Source organism: Hemitrygon akajei, chromosome 11, assembly GCF_048418815.1.
Source record: "Hemitrygon akajei chromosome 11, sHemAka1.3, whole genome shotgun sequence".
NCBI lineage: Eukaryota > Metazoa > Chordata > Chondrichthyes > Myliobatiformes > Dasyatidae > Hemitrygon > Hemitrygon akajei.
This window is the reverse complement of record NC_133134.1, coordinates 6,754,463-6,770,028: the sequence shown is the minus strand read 5'-3', so window position 1 is coordinate 6,770,028 and position 15,566 is coordinate 6,754,463. Positions and strand designations below refer to the sequence as shown.

Below are 15,566 nucleotides of genomic sequence, written 5' to 3'. Positions count from 1 at the left end.
ACCTTCTTACTGGCATCTTCCTTCTCCCTTGCCTGTCCTGATGAAGATTCAGCGGTGATGGGTCTGAGGATTACTAATATTCAACATTGGATATTGACAGAATTAAAAAGGGAGAAACTGTTTCCAAAGACAGTTAACACAATGATTTAGGATAATTGACAAATGAAGCAGAGTTGCAAAAAGATAATGTTTAGATCATAGAACAGTACAGCACAGGCCCTTCAGCTCATCATGTTGTGCTGACCTTTTAACCTACACCACGATCAATCTAATCCCGTCCCACACAGCCCTTCTTTTTTCTTTGATCCATGTGCCTACCTAAGAGTTTCTCAAATGTCCCTAATGTATCTGCCTCTACCATCAATAACACACACACAAAATGCTGGGGGAACTCAGCAGGACTTGAATGGAGGGGAATAAACAATCGACATTTCAGGCTGAGATGGTCCATCAGGACTGAAAACAAGGGGGAAGAAGCCAGAACAAGAAGGTAGAAGCAATCAAATCACACAGCACTCTGAGTGAAAAAAAACCTAGCCCTGACATCCTCATCCTGAAATTGTGCCCCTTGTGTTAGTCCTCCCGCCCTGGCAAAATGTCTCCGGCTGTCCACTCGAACTGTCCTCATCTTCGTGTACACCTTTATCAAGTCACCTCACCCTCTTTCGTTCCAAACAGAAAAGCCCTAGTTTGCTCAACCTATCCTCACAAGATATACTCTCCAATGCAGACGCATCCTGATAAACATCCTACATCCTTCCTATAGAGGGGGAATCTAGGGCCAGAGGACACAGCCTCAGAATAGAGGGATGTCTCTTCAGTACAGAAATGAGGAGGAAATACTTTAGCCAGAGGAGGCTGTCTATGGAATTCTATGCAGCACAGGCTGTGAGGGAATCTATGGAATTAATTGCCACAGAGATTCTGGAGGCCAAGTCATTGGATATATTTAAAGTGGAGGCAGATAGGTTCTTGATTAGCAAGGGCATCAAACGTTACAGGGAAAAGGCAGGAGAAAGGGGTTGAGAGGGAAAATCAATCACCCATACGCAGCACACAAAATGGGTCAAATGGCCTAATTCTGCACCTATGTCTTATAATGAGGAAACCAAAACTGAACCTTTATGCTCCAAGTTTAAGTCTGCCATGATATGGAGACCACTACCTAGGAGAGAGGTGGGTGAAGGGTTCAACGGGAACTATGATAGGGGAACTGAATGTAAAGGTAAAATGCATGGTACTCCGGAGAAAGAGCAGGGAATTGTGGGACAAAACTTAGTGCTCTTTCAGAAGAGCTGGCACAGAGTAAATGGGCGGATTGGCTTCCTACCACACTATTCTAGCTCACGCGTATTTCTGTGAGCCTCGTGATGCAAACTCACCTTCAGATCTCTGTGCACAACACCCTTGGAGTGGATGAAGTGCACTCCCTCGAGAAGCTGATGAAAAATGTGAACGGTGCGATCTATCTCCACCTGAGCAAACGGACCTAAACAAGAGCAAACCGATGAAAAGGAATTGCCACTCCCATGAGAAATATGCCAACTAGGAGGGAAGGAAAGTCAAATGCAGGGTATAATTAAACAACTCACCCGTAAGTGCCACGTTCTGTCTTGGTTTGTTATTCCTTTTCCAAATCCAGTCTTGAAGAGAGTCTTCACACAATTGCATTTGTATATGAAGAACAAGGTGAAACGGGGTCTAACAAATAAAGGAATGAAAGACCCTGAAATGTATGAACAAAAGTTCCCCCTCTTGAGATCCAGCACCAACCTGATTTTCTCATTCTACCTGCATATTGAAATCCCTCATGACTATTGTAACATTTCCCTTTTGATATGCATTTTCTCTCTCCCGTTGTAATTTGGAGACCACATCCTTACTTCTGTTCTGGGGGTCTGTATACAATTCCCATTAGGGAGTTTAACCCTTGCAGTTCTTTACCTACAAGGATTCATCACTTTCGACCCTATCTTACCTCTTTCTAACGATCTGAGTCTATTTTTAACCAAAAGAGCAATGCCATCCCCTCTGCCTTCCTACCTGTCCTTTCAATACAATGTGCATCCTTGGACGTTAAGCTCTGATAAGACCATAATAAGTCTGACCATAATAAGCAGATAAATCTGCTCCGCCATTCAATCATGGGCTGATCCAATTCTTCCAGTCATTCCAACTCCCCTGTCATCTTCCCATACACTTTGATGCCCTGGCTAATCAAGAACCTATCTATCTCTGGCTTAAATACACCCAATGACTTGGCCTCCACAGCCCCTCGTGGCAAAAAAATCCACAGATTTACCACCCTCTGACTAAAGCAATTGCTCCGCATCTCTGTTCTAAATGGACATCCTTCAATCCGGAAGTCATGCCCTCTTGTCCTGGACTCCCCTACCATAGGAAATAACTTTGCCATATCTAATCTGTTCAGGCCTTTTAACATTCGGATGTTTCTATGAGATCCCCCCTCATTCTCCTGAACTCCAGGGAATACAGCCCAAGAGCTGCCAGATGTTCCTAATATAGTAACCTTTTCAATCCTGGAATCATTCTCGTGAATCTTCTCTGAATCCTCTCCAATGTCAACATATCCTTTTTAAAATAAGGAGCCCAAAACTGCACACAACACTCCAAATTTGGTCTCATGATTGCCTTATAGAGCCTCAATATTACATCCCTGCTCTTATATTCTATATCTCTGGAAATGAATGCCAACATTGCATTTGCCTTCTTCACCACCGACTCAAACTAGTGGTTAATCTTTAGCCTGCACAAGGACTCCCAAGTCCCTTTGCATCTCTGCATTTTGAATTCTCTCCCCATCTAAATAATAGTCTGCCCATTTATTTCTTCCACCAAAGTGCATGACCATACACTTTCCAACATTGTATTTCATTTGTCACTTCTTTGCCCATTTCCCTAAACTATCTAAGTCTCTCTGCAGGCTCTGTGTTTCCTCAACACTACCTGCTCTTCCACCTATCTTTGTATCATCGGCAAATTTAGCCACAAATCCATTAATCCCATAGTCCAAATCATTGACATACATTGTAAAAAGCAGCGGTCCCCTGTGGAACTCCACTGGTAATCGGCAGCCAGCCAGAATGGGATCCCTTTATTCCCACTCTCTGTTTTCTGCTGATCAGTCAATGCTCCACCCTTTCTTTTTATTTGGAATATATCTGTCTTGCACTTTCCTCATTTTTTGCAGAAACTCCAGCCATTGCTGCTCTGCTGTCCTTCCTGCTAGTGTCACTTTCAAGTCAACCTTGGCCAGTTCCCCTCTCATGCCACTGTAATTTCCTTTATTCCACTGAAATACTGACACTTTGGAATTTAGTTTCTCCCAGCTATAATCTTTCAGCCATGATCTAATGATGCCTACAACATTATACATGCCAATCTGTAACTGTGCTACTTCATCGACCTCATTCCGTATACTGCACACAGTCAAGTATACCATCTTCAGTCCTGTATTCACTCTTTTTGATTTTGTCCACCTTTTATGTTGTAAATCATCCCATTGACTGCAATGTTGCCAAATCATCAGCCTCTCCTTGCTAGGAGTTTCATTACACATTGCCTTTGTTTGTAAACTAACTACTTTGCCCTCAGCACTATCACTCTGTTTACCATCGCCCTGCCAAATTAATTTCAACCAGTGATGATGGTGACAATGGAATCACGGAATGACTGAACCCAACAGGCAGACAACCAGTGTGCAGAAGACAGCTAACGGTGCTGACTGTCAGGAAATGATAAAGTAGTGGTGGTTGGGGGTGTGGAGGGTGGGTTAGTGGGTGGAGGTGTTGATCAGCCTTACTGCTTGTGGAAAGTAACTGCTTTTGCGTCTGGTGGTCTTGGTATAGATGCTACATAGCCTCTTCCCTGATGGGAGTGGGACAAACAATCTATGACCAAGATGGGAGGGATCCTTCATGATATTACTGGCCCTTTTCCGTCACCTTTCTGTATACACGTCCTTGCTGGCAGGCAGGCTGGTGCTGGTGATACATTGGGCAGATTGTAGAACCCTCCTGTCTACCACACTGCAGTCTCTTTATTTACAGACACAGTGCAGAATAGGCCCTTCCAACCCAATGAGCCACGGTGTCTAACAACCCACCTATTTAACCCTAGCCTAATCACAGATCGATGTACAATGACCAATTAACCTACTAACTGTTACGTCTTTGGACTCTGGGAGGAAACTGGAGCACCTGGAGGAAACCCATGTGGTCATGGTGAGAACTTGCAAAATCCTTAGAGAGTATCAGAATTTAACTCAAAGCTCCAAAACCCCAGCGCCAGAGTCTAACTAATACTAACTGATAACTAATGACACAATCTCTAATTAGTGTCTAACTAATAACTATCATGGGAATGTGTATTAATGCAGATCAGAAATAATCTGTGATTTTGGGAATGCAAACACGAGGAAATCTGCAGGTGCTGGAAATTCAAGCAACACACACAAAATGCTAGTGGAACGTATCAGGCCAGGCAGCATCTATAGGAAGAAGTACAGTCAACATTTTGGGCCGAGACGCTTCGTCAGGACTAACTGAAAGAAGAGATAGTAAGAGATTCGAAAGTGGGAGGGGGAGGGGGAGATCCGAAATGTTAGAAGACAGGTGGGGGAGGGATGAAGCTAAGAGCTGGAAAGGTGATTGGCAAAAGGGATACACAGCTGGAGAAGGGAAAGGATCATGGGACAGGAGGCCTAGGGAGAAAGAAAGGGGGAGGGGAGCACCAGAGGGAGATGGAGAGCAGGCAAGGAGTGATTGTGAGAGGGACAGAGAGAGAAAAAAGAGAAGAAAACAATGGGGTAATTAATAAATAATTACATAAGGGATGGGGTAAGAAGGGGAGAAGGGGCATTAACGGAAGTTAGAGAAATCAATGTTCATGTCATCAGGTTGGAGGCTACCCAGACGGAATAATGATTTTGGGGCTGTGATTTTTGTCTTGGGAATGATTAATGGAAAAATGTAAAGGGAAGATTTGTTCTGTAGCTAATCCTTTCTACTCTGGCATGGGACAGTATAGAGGGATCATTCTCTGCACTTAAAGCAAGAATATAATGCTAAGGCTTTATAAAGCAGTGGTTACACCACACTTGGGGAACCATGAATAATTTTAGGCCCCTTATCTGCAGAAAGAGGTTCTGGCATTAGAGAATGATTTTGGGAAAGTGTTAATGTATAAGAAGCATTTGATAGCTCTTGGTCTGTACTTGCTGGAGTTTAGAAGAATGAAGGGAGGAGCTCAATGAAACCTCTCAAATAATGAAAGGCCTGGATAGAGTGGATGTGGAGAGGATGTTTCCTATAGTGGGGGACCAGAAGGCACAGATAGAGTGGATGTGGAGAGGATGTTTCCTATAGTGGGGGAGTCTAGGACCAGAGCGCACAGTCTTAGAATAGAGGGATGTCCCTTTAGTGCAGGGAATTTCTTAAGCCAGAGGTGGTAAATTTGTGGAGTTCATTGCCACAGATGGCTGTGGAGGTCAAATCATTGAGTATATTTAAAGGGGAGGCTGACAGATTCTTCATTAGTCAGGGCGTCAAAGGTAACGGGGCGAAGGCAGACAAATGGGATTGGAAGGTATAATAAATCAGCCATGATGGAATGGCAGAGAAGACTTGATGAGCCAAATGGCTTAACTTCGCACCAATGTCTTATGGTCAAAACCCACTGCATCTGTGGGAGCAAACACTAACTGCCACAAGGCATTCTCTCTCCATTACTAACATTCTTTAAAACAATTACAAGTGTAAGAAGGATGACGCTACATAGGATTTTGATGGTAGAATGCTTCCTCACCTGGGACACAGAAGATATGTCTGTGAAAGATGTATCACTCCCCGACGACGAATTATCGCTCAGGTTTATAGATGAACCTGACATCTCGGCGTCACCCGTGTCCAATTCCTGAGTGCTCTGGAGGTCCTGTGCCTCAGTCTCCTTTGTCTCAATCATCTTGCTTGCTTTGTTCTTTCTGTCTCGCCACACTTGTGACTTTAAGCTCAGATGTGTGCCTCGCGCAGACACATCCTTGGAATCAAAACAGGGTAGATGTGTGCTGAGGTCCCTGGCACCCAGTAGTCCATTTTCATAGCATCTCGCTCGCGTCACCCCACTGCTTTCGCTGTGGGTGCAACTTTGCTTGTCACTTTCCTGTGAGCTGTCCACATACATCTCTTCCTCAACAAGCCCGCTTCCTGACAGAGTCTCTCCCACTCTCACAGCCGAACTAGGGTCTTCAAAAATGATACTTGAGCCACTGGTTTGTGTGTTCTGGATGGTAGGGTCTCTATAGAAATGAATTTGTTGAATTAGTTTTAGAAATTTTATGCTATCAAATAAATAAATTCGACTTTGAAACTACAAAGACAACAAACAGTGCACTTACAGAGAACACAGAACAGTACAGGCCATTCAGCACACTGTGTTGTGCTGACCTTTTAACCTACCTTAAGACCAAACTAACCCCTCCTTCCCACCTAGCCCTCCATTGCTCTTTCATCCATGTGCCTAGGAGTGTGTTAAATGTCCCTAATGCATCTGCCTCTACCACCACCCTGGCAGGGCAGTTCATACATCCGCCACTCTGTGTAAAAAAAACCTCTGAATTCCCCCCCCCCCCCCCCCCCACCATACCTTCTTCCAATAAAATTATGCCTGCTCTTCTTAGCCATTTTGACCCTGGGCAAAAAGTTTCCAGCTGTCCTGATCTATGCCTTTTATCACCTTATACACCTATAAAGTCTCCTCTCATCCTCCTTCACTCAAAAGATAAAAGCCTAACTCACTCAATTTGTCCTCATAAGACATGCTCTCTAATCCAGGCACCATCCTGGTAAACTTCCTCTGCACCCTCTCTAAAGCTTCCACATACTTCCCTTAATGAGGCGACCAGAACTGAACACAATACTCCAAGGGTGGTCTAACCAGATTTTTATAGGGCTACCACATTCCCTCACAGGCCTTTGAACTCAATCTTCTGACTAATAATGGCCAACACTCCATATACCTTCTACACTTTACATGAATCATCAGTATCTGGTCTGGCCTGCGTGTGACTCCAGGCCTAGAATGTGGTTGAGTTTGATGTATTGGGCTATAGAACTGTTGATTTTCTGGTAGTTGACAGGTGATTATCATTTTATATAATCACCCGTGATTGTTCAGTGAGTTACTCAGTAGTTACACTTGCCTCTGTATTTTTCTGAAAACTTCTTGTTTTCACTGGTAGGTGTCACGGTACTTGAACCTGGCTACTTAATTGGACAATTGTTATCTGTTGCAATGTCAGTGGAATTTCCTGTTATCAGTGGTCTGGCATAAGATTTGTTTATTATTTATTGAGATACAGTGCAGAATAGGCCTTTCCGCCTTCCAAGCCACGCTACCCAGCAATCCCGATTTAATCCTAGCCTAATCACTGGACAGTTTACAATAACCAATTAACCTGCTAACCGGTATGTCTTTGGTCTGTGGGAGAAAACTGGAACACCCGAAGGAAACCCGCCCAGTCACAGGGAGGATGTACAATCCTTACAGTCAGCGCTGGGAAGGAAGAGAGACCTTCTCTTTCCCTCGTCTCTTCCATCATTCTCTCTCCTCATATTTCCTCTCCCTTTTTATTCTTTGCTCTTGTAAAACGATCGTAAGCAACAGGTTTTATGTCTATCTTTTATGCCTTGCAATAGTCTTCTCAACTCAGGAACAACTAGGTATGTGCAATAAATGACAGCAGTACGAGTTACATTTATATCGCATGAATGAATACAGAGCAACCATCAGTGCATTCTTCTGGAGAAATTACCATGCTTTCATTGGGGGAAGTTGGTGTGGGGTGGCACCATAGTGTAGCGTCTAACACAATGCTCTACAGCGCCAGCAACCTGTGTCCAATTCCTGCCACTAGGTGTGAGGAGTTGGCACATTCTTGCTGTGACTGTGTGTTTCCTCCAGAAGCACTGGTTTCCTCCCCATTCCAAAGATGTATGGTTAGGGTCAGTGAGTTCTGGGCACGCTACGTTGGCAACAGAAGCATGCCGATACCTGCGGGCTGACCCCAGCATATCCCCGGGCTGTGTTGGTTGTTAATCATTTATTTGTCCAAAATACATCAAAACCACACTTCACTGTACGTTTCGATGTACATGTCATAAATAAAGATAGTTAAGTTTCTCCTCATTCCACCTCCTATTCACTGGCTAGTCGGTAAGTTTTCAGTTACAGTATACGAGCTCCTTACTTGCCATATTCTGTAACACAAGGGCCCTTCAATGCACATAGATTTCCAGGAGACATTTGATTACCTAGGCAGTGAGAAACAGAAAATACATGGGTTAAAGTGTGATAATGAGGGTGGAGTGTAACTTTAAGATGTTATATAGATGAGGTTTAATTACTTTTCGGGACCAGTACATGCTCAATCCAAGCAGTGTGATAACCAACTATGTTTGGATGTTGAAGACCTGCCAGAACCTTAACTTCTCGTAAGACCTGAGACAGAACAAAAGAGAAGACTTCAGTTATACATCAAAACACACAATCCTTATTTTTTTAATACTTTTATTTGCATAATTTTGTCTTCTTTGCAAATTAGTTGGTTGTCAGTCTTTGCTTATGTATGGCTTTTTGTAGATTCCATTTTATTTATTTCTGTACGTGCCTGCAAGGAAATGAATCTCAGGGTAGTGTGTGATAACCTGTACGTAATTTGATAATAAATTTCGAACATAGAACATTAAAGCACAGTACAGGTCTTTCAGCCCATGATGTTGTACTGACCTTTTAACCTGTTCCAAGGTCAATCTAATCCTTCTCTCTAACATAGACCTCCATACCGCAGTGCCTCTATTTTCTTAGAAGTTTGCAAAAATTCGGCATGTCATCTAAAACTTCTGACAAGCTTCTATAAATGTGTGGTGCAGGGTATATTGATCGATTGCATGATAGCCTGGTATAGAAACACTAATGCCCTGTTATGGAAAAGCCTTCAAAAAGTAGTGGATACAGCTCAGTCATCACTGAGGAATGAGGAATGAAAGGTTTATCATATTAAGAACGTTCGATGGCTCTGGGTCTGTACTCGCTGGAATTCAGAAGGATGAGGGGGGATCTCATTGAAACCAAGTCTCGCTACCATACAGGAGGGTGCTGATAATGCGTGCATTGTACGAGGCAGTCTTGGTCTTTGTAGCGAGTTTCGGATTCTCCCAGACTTGCGAGAAGAGTCGAGCAAGGACGGACGGACGGACGGGCGCACGCACACACACACACAGAGTTATATTTTATTTACTTAGAGATTCATTGTGGAACAGGCCCTTCCAACCCAATGAGCCGCACTGCCCAGCAACCTACAAACGTACATATTTAACCCTAGCCTAATCAAGAGACAATTTACAATGACTAATTAATTTACTAACCAGTACGTCATTGGAATGTGGGAGGAAACTAAATTTTAAAAATATTTAAACCCTCCAAACTGATGGTATGAATATCAATTTTTCCTTCTGGTGAACAAAAATCCTCCCTCCCCTTCCTGTATTTCCCACTCTGACATTTTACTTCTTCTCACCTGCCTTTCACTTCCCCGAGTCCCCTCCTCCTTCCCTTTCTCCTATGGTCCACTCTCGCCTCCCATCAGATTCTTTCCTCTCCAGCCCTTGACCTTTTCCACCCACCAGGCTTCACCTCTCATCTTCCAGCTAGCCTCTTTCCCCTCCGCCCCTCCCCATCTTTTAATTCAGACATCACTCCCCTTCCCTTTCAGTTATGAAGAAGGGTCTCGGCCCAAAATGTCAAGTTTATTCTTTTCCACAGATGCTGCCTGACCTGTGGAGTTCCTCCAGCATTTTGTTTGTGTTGCTTTGCATTTCCAGCTCCTGCAGATTTTCTCGTCTGTATATTTATATAAATGTATACTGTATATGTTACACATGGCAAAAAGCTCCCAAGCATAAATTGGGAGAATCACATAAAGTGATATTAGGGTAGATCAGCAAAGTCTTGGTGAACGAGGCAGTTTTAAAGCACTCACAGACAAAAAAGTCAAAATGGAATAGTTTAGGGAGAGGATTCCAGGGTTTAAGCCCACACCACAGAAGATGCAAGTACAAATGGTTCGGAAGCATGGAAGGAGCTGGAATGGCCGACTGGAATTCTCGTAAGTTGTAGAGCAGATAGCAAGTTCTGCACCAGCAAACCAAAATCCTGTGCACACCTTCGTACAGCAAATAATATCAATATAATGTAGATGTTGAAACATTAAATAACACAAAACGTTGCAGATGTTAAAAACAGAACAACTGGAAATTTGTAAAGAAAGTCTTCACCATGGAGAGCCACAGTAGCATAGCTATCACAGCTCGGGGTATCGGAGTTCGGAGTTCAATCCCAGCTTCCTCTGTAAGGAGTTTGTACGTCCTCCCCGTGGAATGCATGCATTTCCTCTGGCTGCTCCGGTTTCCTCTCACAGTCCAAAGACATACGGGTTAATAGGCTAATTGGTCACTGTATATTCTCCTGTGATAAGACTGGGGTTAAGTAGCGGGTTGAAGGGCAGCATGGTTCAAAGGACCAGAAGGGGTCTCTACTTTATCTCTAAATTTAAAGGAAAACCCTCATTCAATCTTTTCTGCCTTCCACCTATTACGTACTTTCCTTTCTGATCCACCCTTCCCTCCCCACTTATCCTGGATCTTAAAACCTGTTCTTTTCCAACTTCTGACCAAAGCTCGACAAGCTGAATCATTAACTCTGTTTCTCTCACTATAGAATCTCCATGATATGCTGAGTATCACAGGGATTGTTACACTTGGTGAATAGTAACACCATTAATACTGAGTACCTTCATACAGTCCAATCTTGTTAATTTCTTCATGAGAATCTTCTTCAAAGCATAAAACTGTCCATCCAATTTATTCCTGACCTGAAATAAATACAAGTTTTGAGTAGTTATCTCTATCCATCCACTAACAGGGTAAACCTTTCACTTTAAACAGGGTAACACCTCGGTATCATCAACAAACATATAAAATAATGTAAACATTTACAGGTAAAAGTTTATTTTATAATAATTAAGTTAAATATAATCATTAAATATAATAATGATAGTAAGTTAAGCTGTTTAAGGTTAGGGGTACTCTTGGGAAAGAATTCTTCACATTAAGACATGGTCAGGTATGACATTTACTGCAAGTTCAAAGTAAATTTATTATCGAAGTACATATACTACCCTGAGATTCATTTTCTTGTGGGCATTCACAGCAAATCCAAAGAAATACAATCAAATCAGTGTAAACTTGCACGTGACAAAGACGGACAAATAACCAGTGTGCAAACAACAGCAAACTACAAATACAAAAACAATAATAATAATAATAATAATAAAAAATAAACAATAAATACTGAGGATACGAGATGAAGAGTCCTTGAAAGTGAGACCATTGAACCAATGTTGGGGCGAGTGAAAGTGAGTGAAGTTTTCCTTTCTGGCTCTGTTCCTGTTCTTGAAACTATTGGTGTGGGACCTGAGGCTCTTGTACCTTCTCCCTAGCGGTAGCAGTGGAAAGAGAGCACGGCCTGAATGGCGGTGGTCCTTGATGATGGATGCTGTTTTCCTGCAACAGTGCACTGTGTAGATGTGTTCAATGATGGGGAGAACTTTACCCGTGATGGACTGTGCAGAATCCATACATATTGTAGGATTTTCCATTCAAGGGCATTGGCCCTTCATAAGCTTAATGGATTCAGATTTATTTACCATGTGGACATGAAAAAGAAATATGGATGGTAGTGCGACTCCCAGGTGCCAGGGCCCGCGATGTTTCTGAATGCGTCCACAATAGCTTGAAGAGGGAGGGTGAGCAGCCAGAAGTCATGGTACTTACTGGTACCAATGACATAAGTAGAAAAAGAGGGGAGGTCCTGAAAAAAGGACATGGAGTTAGGAAGGAAGCTGAGAAGCAGGACCTCAAGGGTAGGAATGTCAGGATTGCTGCCTGTGCCACACAACAATGAGGATAGGAATAGAGTGAGGTGGCGGATAAATGTGTGGCTAAAGAATTGGAGCGGGAGCAGGAATTCAGATTTCTGGATAATTGAGACCTGTTCTGCGGCAGGTGGGACCTATGCAAAAGGGACGGGTTGCACCAGAATCTGAGCGGGACCAATATTCCTGCGGGCAGGTTACCTAGAGCAATTGGGAGTGGTTTAAACTACTAATATGGTGGGGGGTGGGAACCAGGATGACAGAGCTGAGGACGAGCCAGCAGGTCTACAAGTAGATGATGAATGTAAGGAAGGACAAGCCAATGATTGGGTACAAATGCAGACAAATTCAAAAGGTCAAAGGACTGAAGATGCTGTACGTAAATCCATGTAGCATTCGGAATAAGGTGGACGAACTCCTGGCGCAATTAGAGATTGGTCAGTATGATGTTGTGGGCATCACCGAGTCATGGTTGAAAGGTGGCCATAGTTGGGAACTTAACATCAAATTATGTACTTTGTGTTGAAAGAACAGGCAGGAAGGCATAGGCAGTGGTTTGGCTGTATTGGAAAGAGGTGATATAGGGTCAGAGAATGCTGTGTCTTTGTGAGTGGAGTTAAGAAACTGCAAGGGTTAAAAAAAAAACATTATGGTAATTATATGTAGGCCTCCATATAATAGCCAAGATGTGCGGTTGAGATTGCAAAGGTAGCTGGAAAAGGTATGTAATAAAGGTAATGACACAATTGTATGGGGGACTTCAATAAGCAAAGGGATTGGGAAAATCAGGTTGGTGTCGGATCACAAGAGAGGGAATTTATTGAATACCTACGAGGTGGCTTTTTACGGCAGTGGAATAAAGGGAATTACAGAGGCATGAGAGAGGAGCTGAGCTTGCCCAGGTGGATTGGAGGAGGATACTGGCAGGGGTGGCGACAGAGTAGAGATGGCTTAAGTTTCTGGGAATAGTTCTCAAGGCACAAGGTTGATATATCCCACAGAAGAAGTAATTCTCAAATGGCAGGGGTAGGCAACAGTGGCTAACAAAGGAAGTTAAAGACTGCATGAAAGCCAAGGAAAGAGCATATAAGGTAGCAAAAGTGAGTGAGTTGGGAAGCTTTTAAAATCCACCAAAAGCAACTAAAAAAGTTATAAGGGAAAAGATGAAACATGAGGACAAACTAGCCAATAATATAATGCAGGATACCAGAAGTTTTTTCAGTTATATAGAGTAAAAGGGAGGTTAGAGTTGATATTATAAGACCATAAGGTATAGCAGCATAAGCAGGCCATTTGGCCCATCAAGTCTGCTCTGCCATTCAATCATGGGCTGTCCAATTGTTCCAGTCATCCCCACTCCCCTGCCTTCTCCCCAGACCCTTTGATGCCCTGGCTACTCAAGAACCTATCTATCTCTGCCTTAAATGCACCCAATGACTTTTCTTCACAGCTGCTCGTGGCAACAAATTCTGACTAAAGTAATTTCTCCGCATCTCTGTTTTAAATGGACGTCTTTCAATCCTGAGGTCGTGCCCTCTTGTCCAATTCTCCCCTACTATGGGAAATAACTTTGCCATATCTAATCTGTTCAGTCCTTTTAACTTTCAGAATTTTTCTATGAGATACCCCCCCCCCCCCCATTCTCCTGAACTCCAGGAAATATAGCCCAAGAGCTGCTAGACGTTCCTAATATAGTAACCTTTTCAATCCTGGAATCATTCTCATGAATCTTCTCTGAACCCTCTCCAATGCAAGTGTATCGTTTGTAAATTAAGGAGCCCAAAACTGCACATAATACTCCCAGTGTGGTCTCACGAGTGCCTTATAGAGCCTCAACATCACATCCCTGCTCTTATATTCTATTCCTCTAGAAATGAATGCCAGCTTTGCATTCGCCTTCTGCACCACCAACTCAACCTGCAGTTAACCTTTAGGTATCCGGCACAAGGACTCCCAAGTCCCTTTGCATCTTTGCATTTTGAATTCTCTCCCCATCTAAATAATAGTCTGCCCATTTATTCCTTCCACCAAAGTGCATGACCGTACACTTTCCAACATTGTATTTCATTTGCCACTTCTTTGCCCATTCTCCTAAACTATCTAAGTCTCTCTGCAGGCTCCCTGTTTCCTCAACACTACCCGCTCCTCCACCTATCTTTGTATCGTCGGCAAATTTAGCCACAAATCCATTAATCCCATAGTCCAAATCATTGACATACATTGTAAAAAGCAGCGGTCCCAACACAGACCCCTGTGGAACTCCACTGGTAACCGGCAGCCAGCCAGAACAGGATCCTTTTATTCCCACATTCTGTTTTCTGCTGATCAGTCAATGCTCCATATTGGACCACTGGAAAATGATGTTGGTGAGGTAGTAATGGGGGACAAAGAAATGGCAGATGAATTTAATGGGTACTTTGCATCTGTTTTCACTATGGAAGGCACTAACTGTATGCCAGAGGTCTGTGAGGGTCAGGGAGCATGAGCAAGTGCCATTGATAGTACAAAGGAAAATATGCTAGGCAAACTCAAAGGTATTAAGGTGGTTAAGTCACCTGGACCAGATGAACTACATCCCAGAGTCCTGAGAGAGGTTGCTGAAGAGATAACAGATGCATTGGCCATGATCTTTCAAGAATCACTCGATCCTGGCATGGTCTCAGAGGACTGGAAAATTACAAATGTCACTCCATTCTTTAAGCAGAGAGGAAGGCAAAAGAAAGGAAATTACAGGCCAGTTAGGTTGGGAAAGTACCAGAGCCTATTACTAAGGACAGGGTTTCAGGGTACTTGGAGACTAATGATAAAATAAGTCAAAGTCAGCATGATTTCTGTAAAGGGGAATTTTGCCTGACATATCTGTTAGAGATTTGAGGAAGTAACAAATAGGGTGGACAAAGGAGAGGCAGTGGATGTCATTAACTTGGATTTTCAGAAGGCATCCGATAAGGTGCTTCATATGAGGCTGCTTAACAAGATAAGATCCTATGGCGTTACAGGAAAGATACTGGCAGGGATATAATGGCTGACAGGTAGAAGGCAGTGAGTGAGAATAAAAGGGATCTTTTCAGGTTGGCTGCCGGTGACTAGTGGTGTTCCTCAGGGGTCAGTACTGAGACCGCTACTTTCCATGTTTGTCAATGATTTAGATAATGGAATTGATGGCTTTGTGGCAAAGTTTGTGGATGATACATTTATTTATAGGGGAATAGAATATAAAAGCAGGGAGATAATGCTGAGCCTTTATAAGACACTAGTTACACTTGGAGTATTGTCAACAGTTTTTGGCCCCATATATCAGAAATGATATACTGTCTTGGAGAGAGTCCAGAGGAGGTTAACAAGGATCATTCTGCGAAAGAAAGCATTATCATATGAGCAGCATTTGGCATCTTAGGGCCTGTACTCACTGGAATTTAGAAGAATGCTTGGGGATCTCATTGAAACCAACCAAATGTTGAAAGAACTAAATAAGGGTGTGGAAAGGATGTTTCCTCTGGTGGGGTATCTAGAACTAGAGGGCACAGACTCAAAATTGAGGGGTGACCTTTTCAAA

General features: G+C 43.1%; 1 protein-coding gene across 1 annotated transcript in view; it reads right to left on the bottom strand.

Moving 5' to 3' along the window:
* Positions 1-15,566, bottom strand: part of eif2ak1 (eukaryotic translation initiation factor 2-alpha kinase 1) — a 55,573-nt gene that overhangs the window by 17,037 nt on the left and 22,970 nt on the right. The window contains exons 6-11 of the mRNA XM_073060157.1: positions 10,868-10,948; positions 8,424-8,517; positions 8,267-8,330; positions 5,827-6,316; positions 1,593-1,701; positions 1,383-1,489 (exon numbers count right to left, since the gene is read on the bottom strand). Coding sequence (XP_072916258.1) covers positions 1,383-1,489; positions 1,593-1,701; positions 5,827-6,316; positions 8,267-8,330; positions 8,424-8,517; positions 10,868-10,948 — 945 coding nt within the window. The remainder of the gene's footprint in view (positions 1-1,382; positions 1,490-1,592; positions 1,702-5,826; positions 6,317-8,266; positions 8,331-8,423; positions 8,518-10,867; positions 10,949-15,566) is intronic.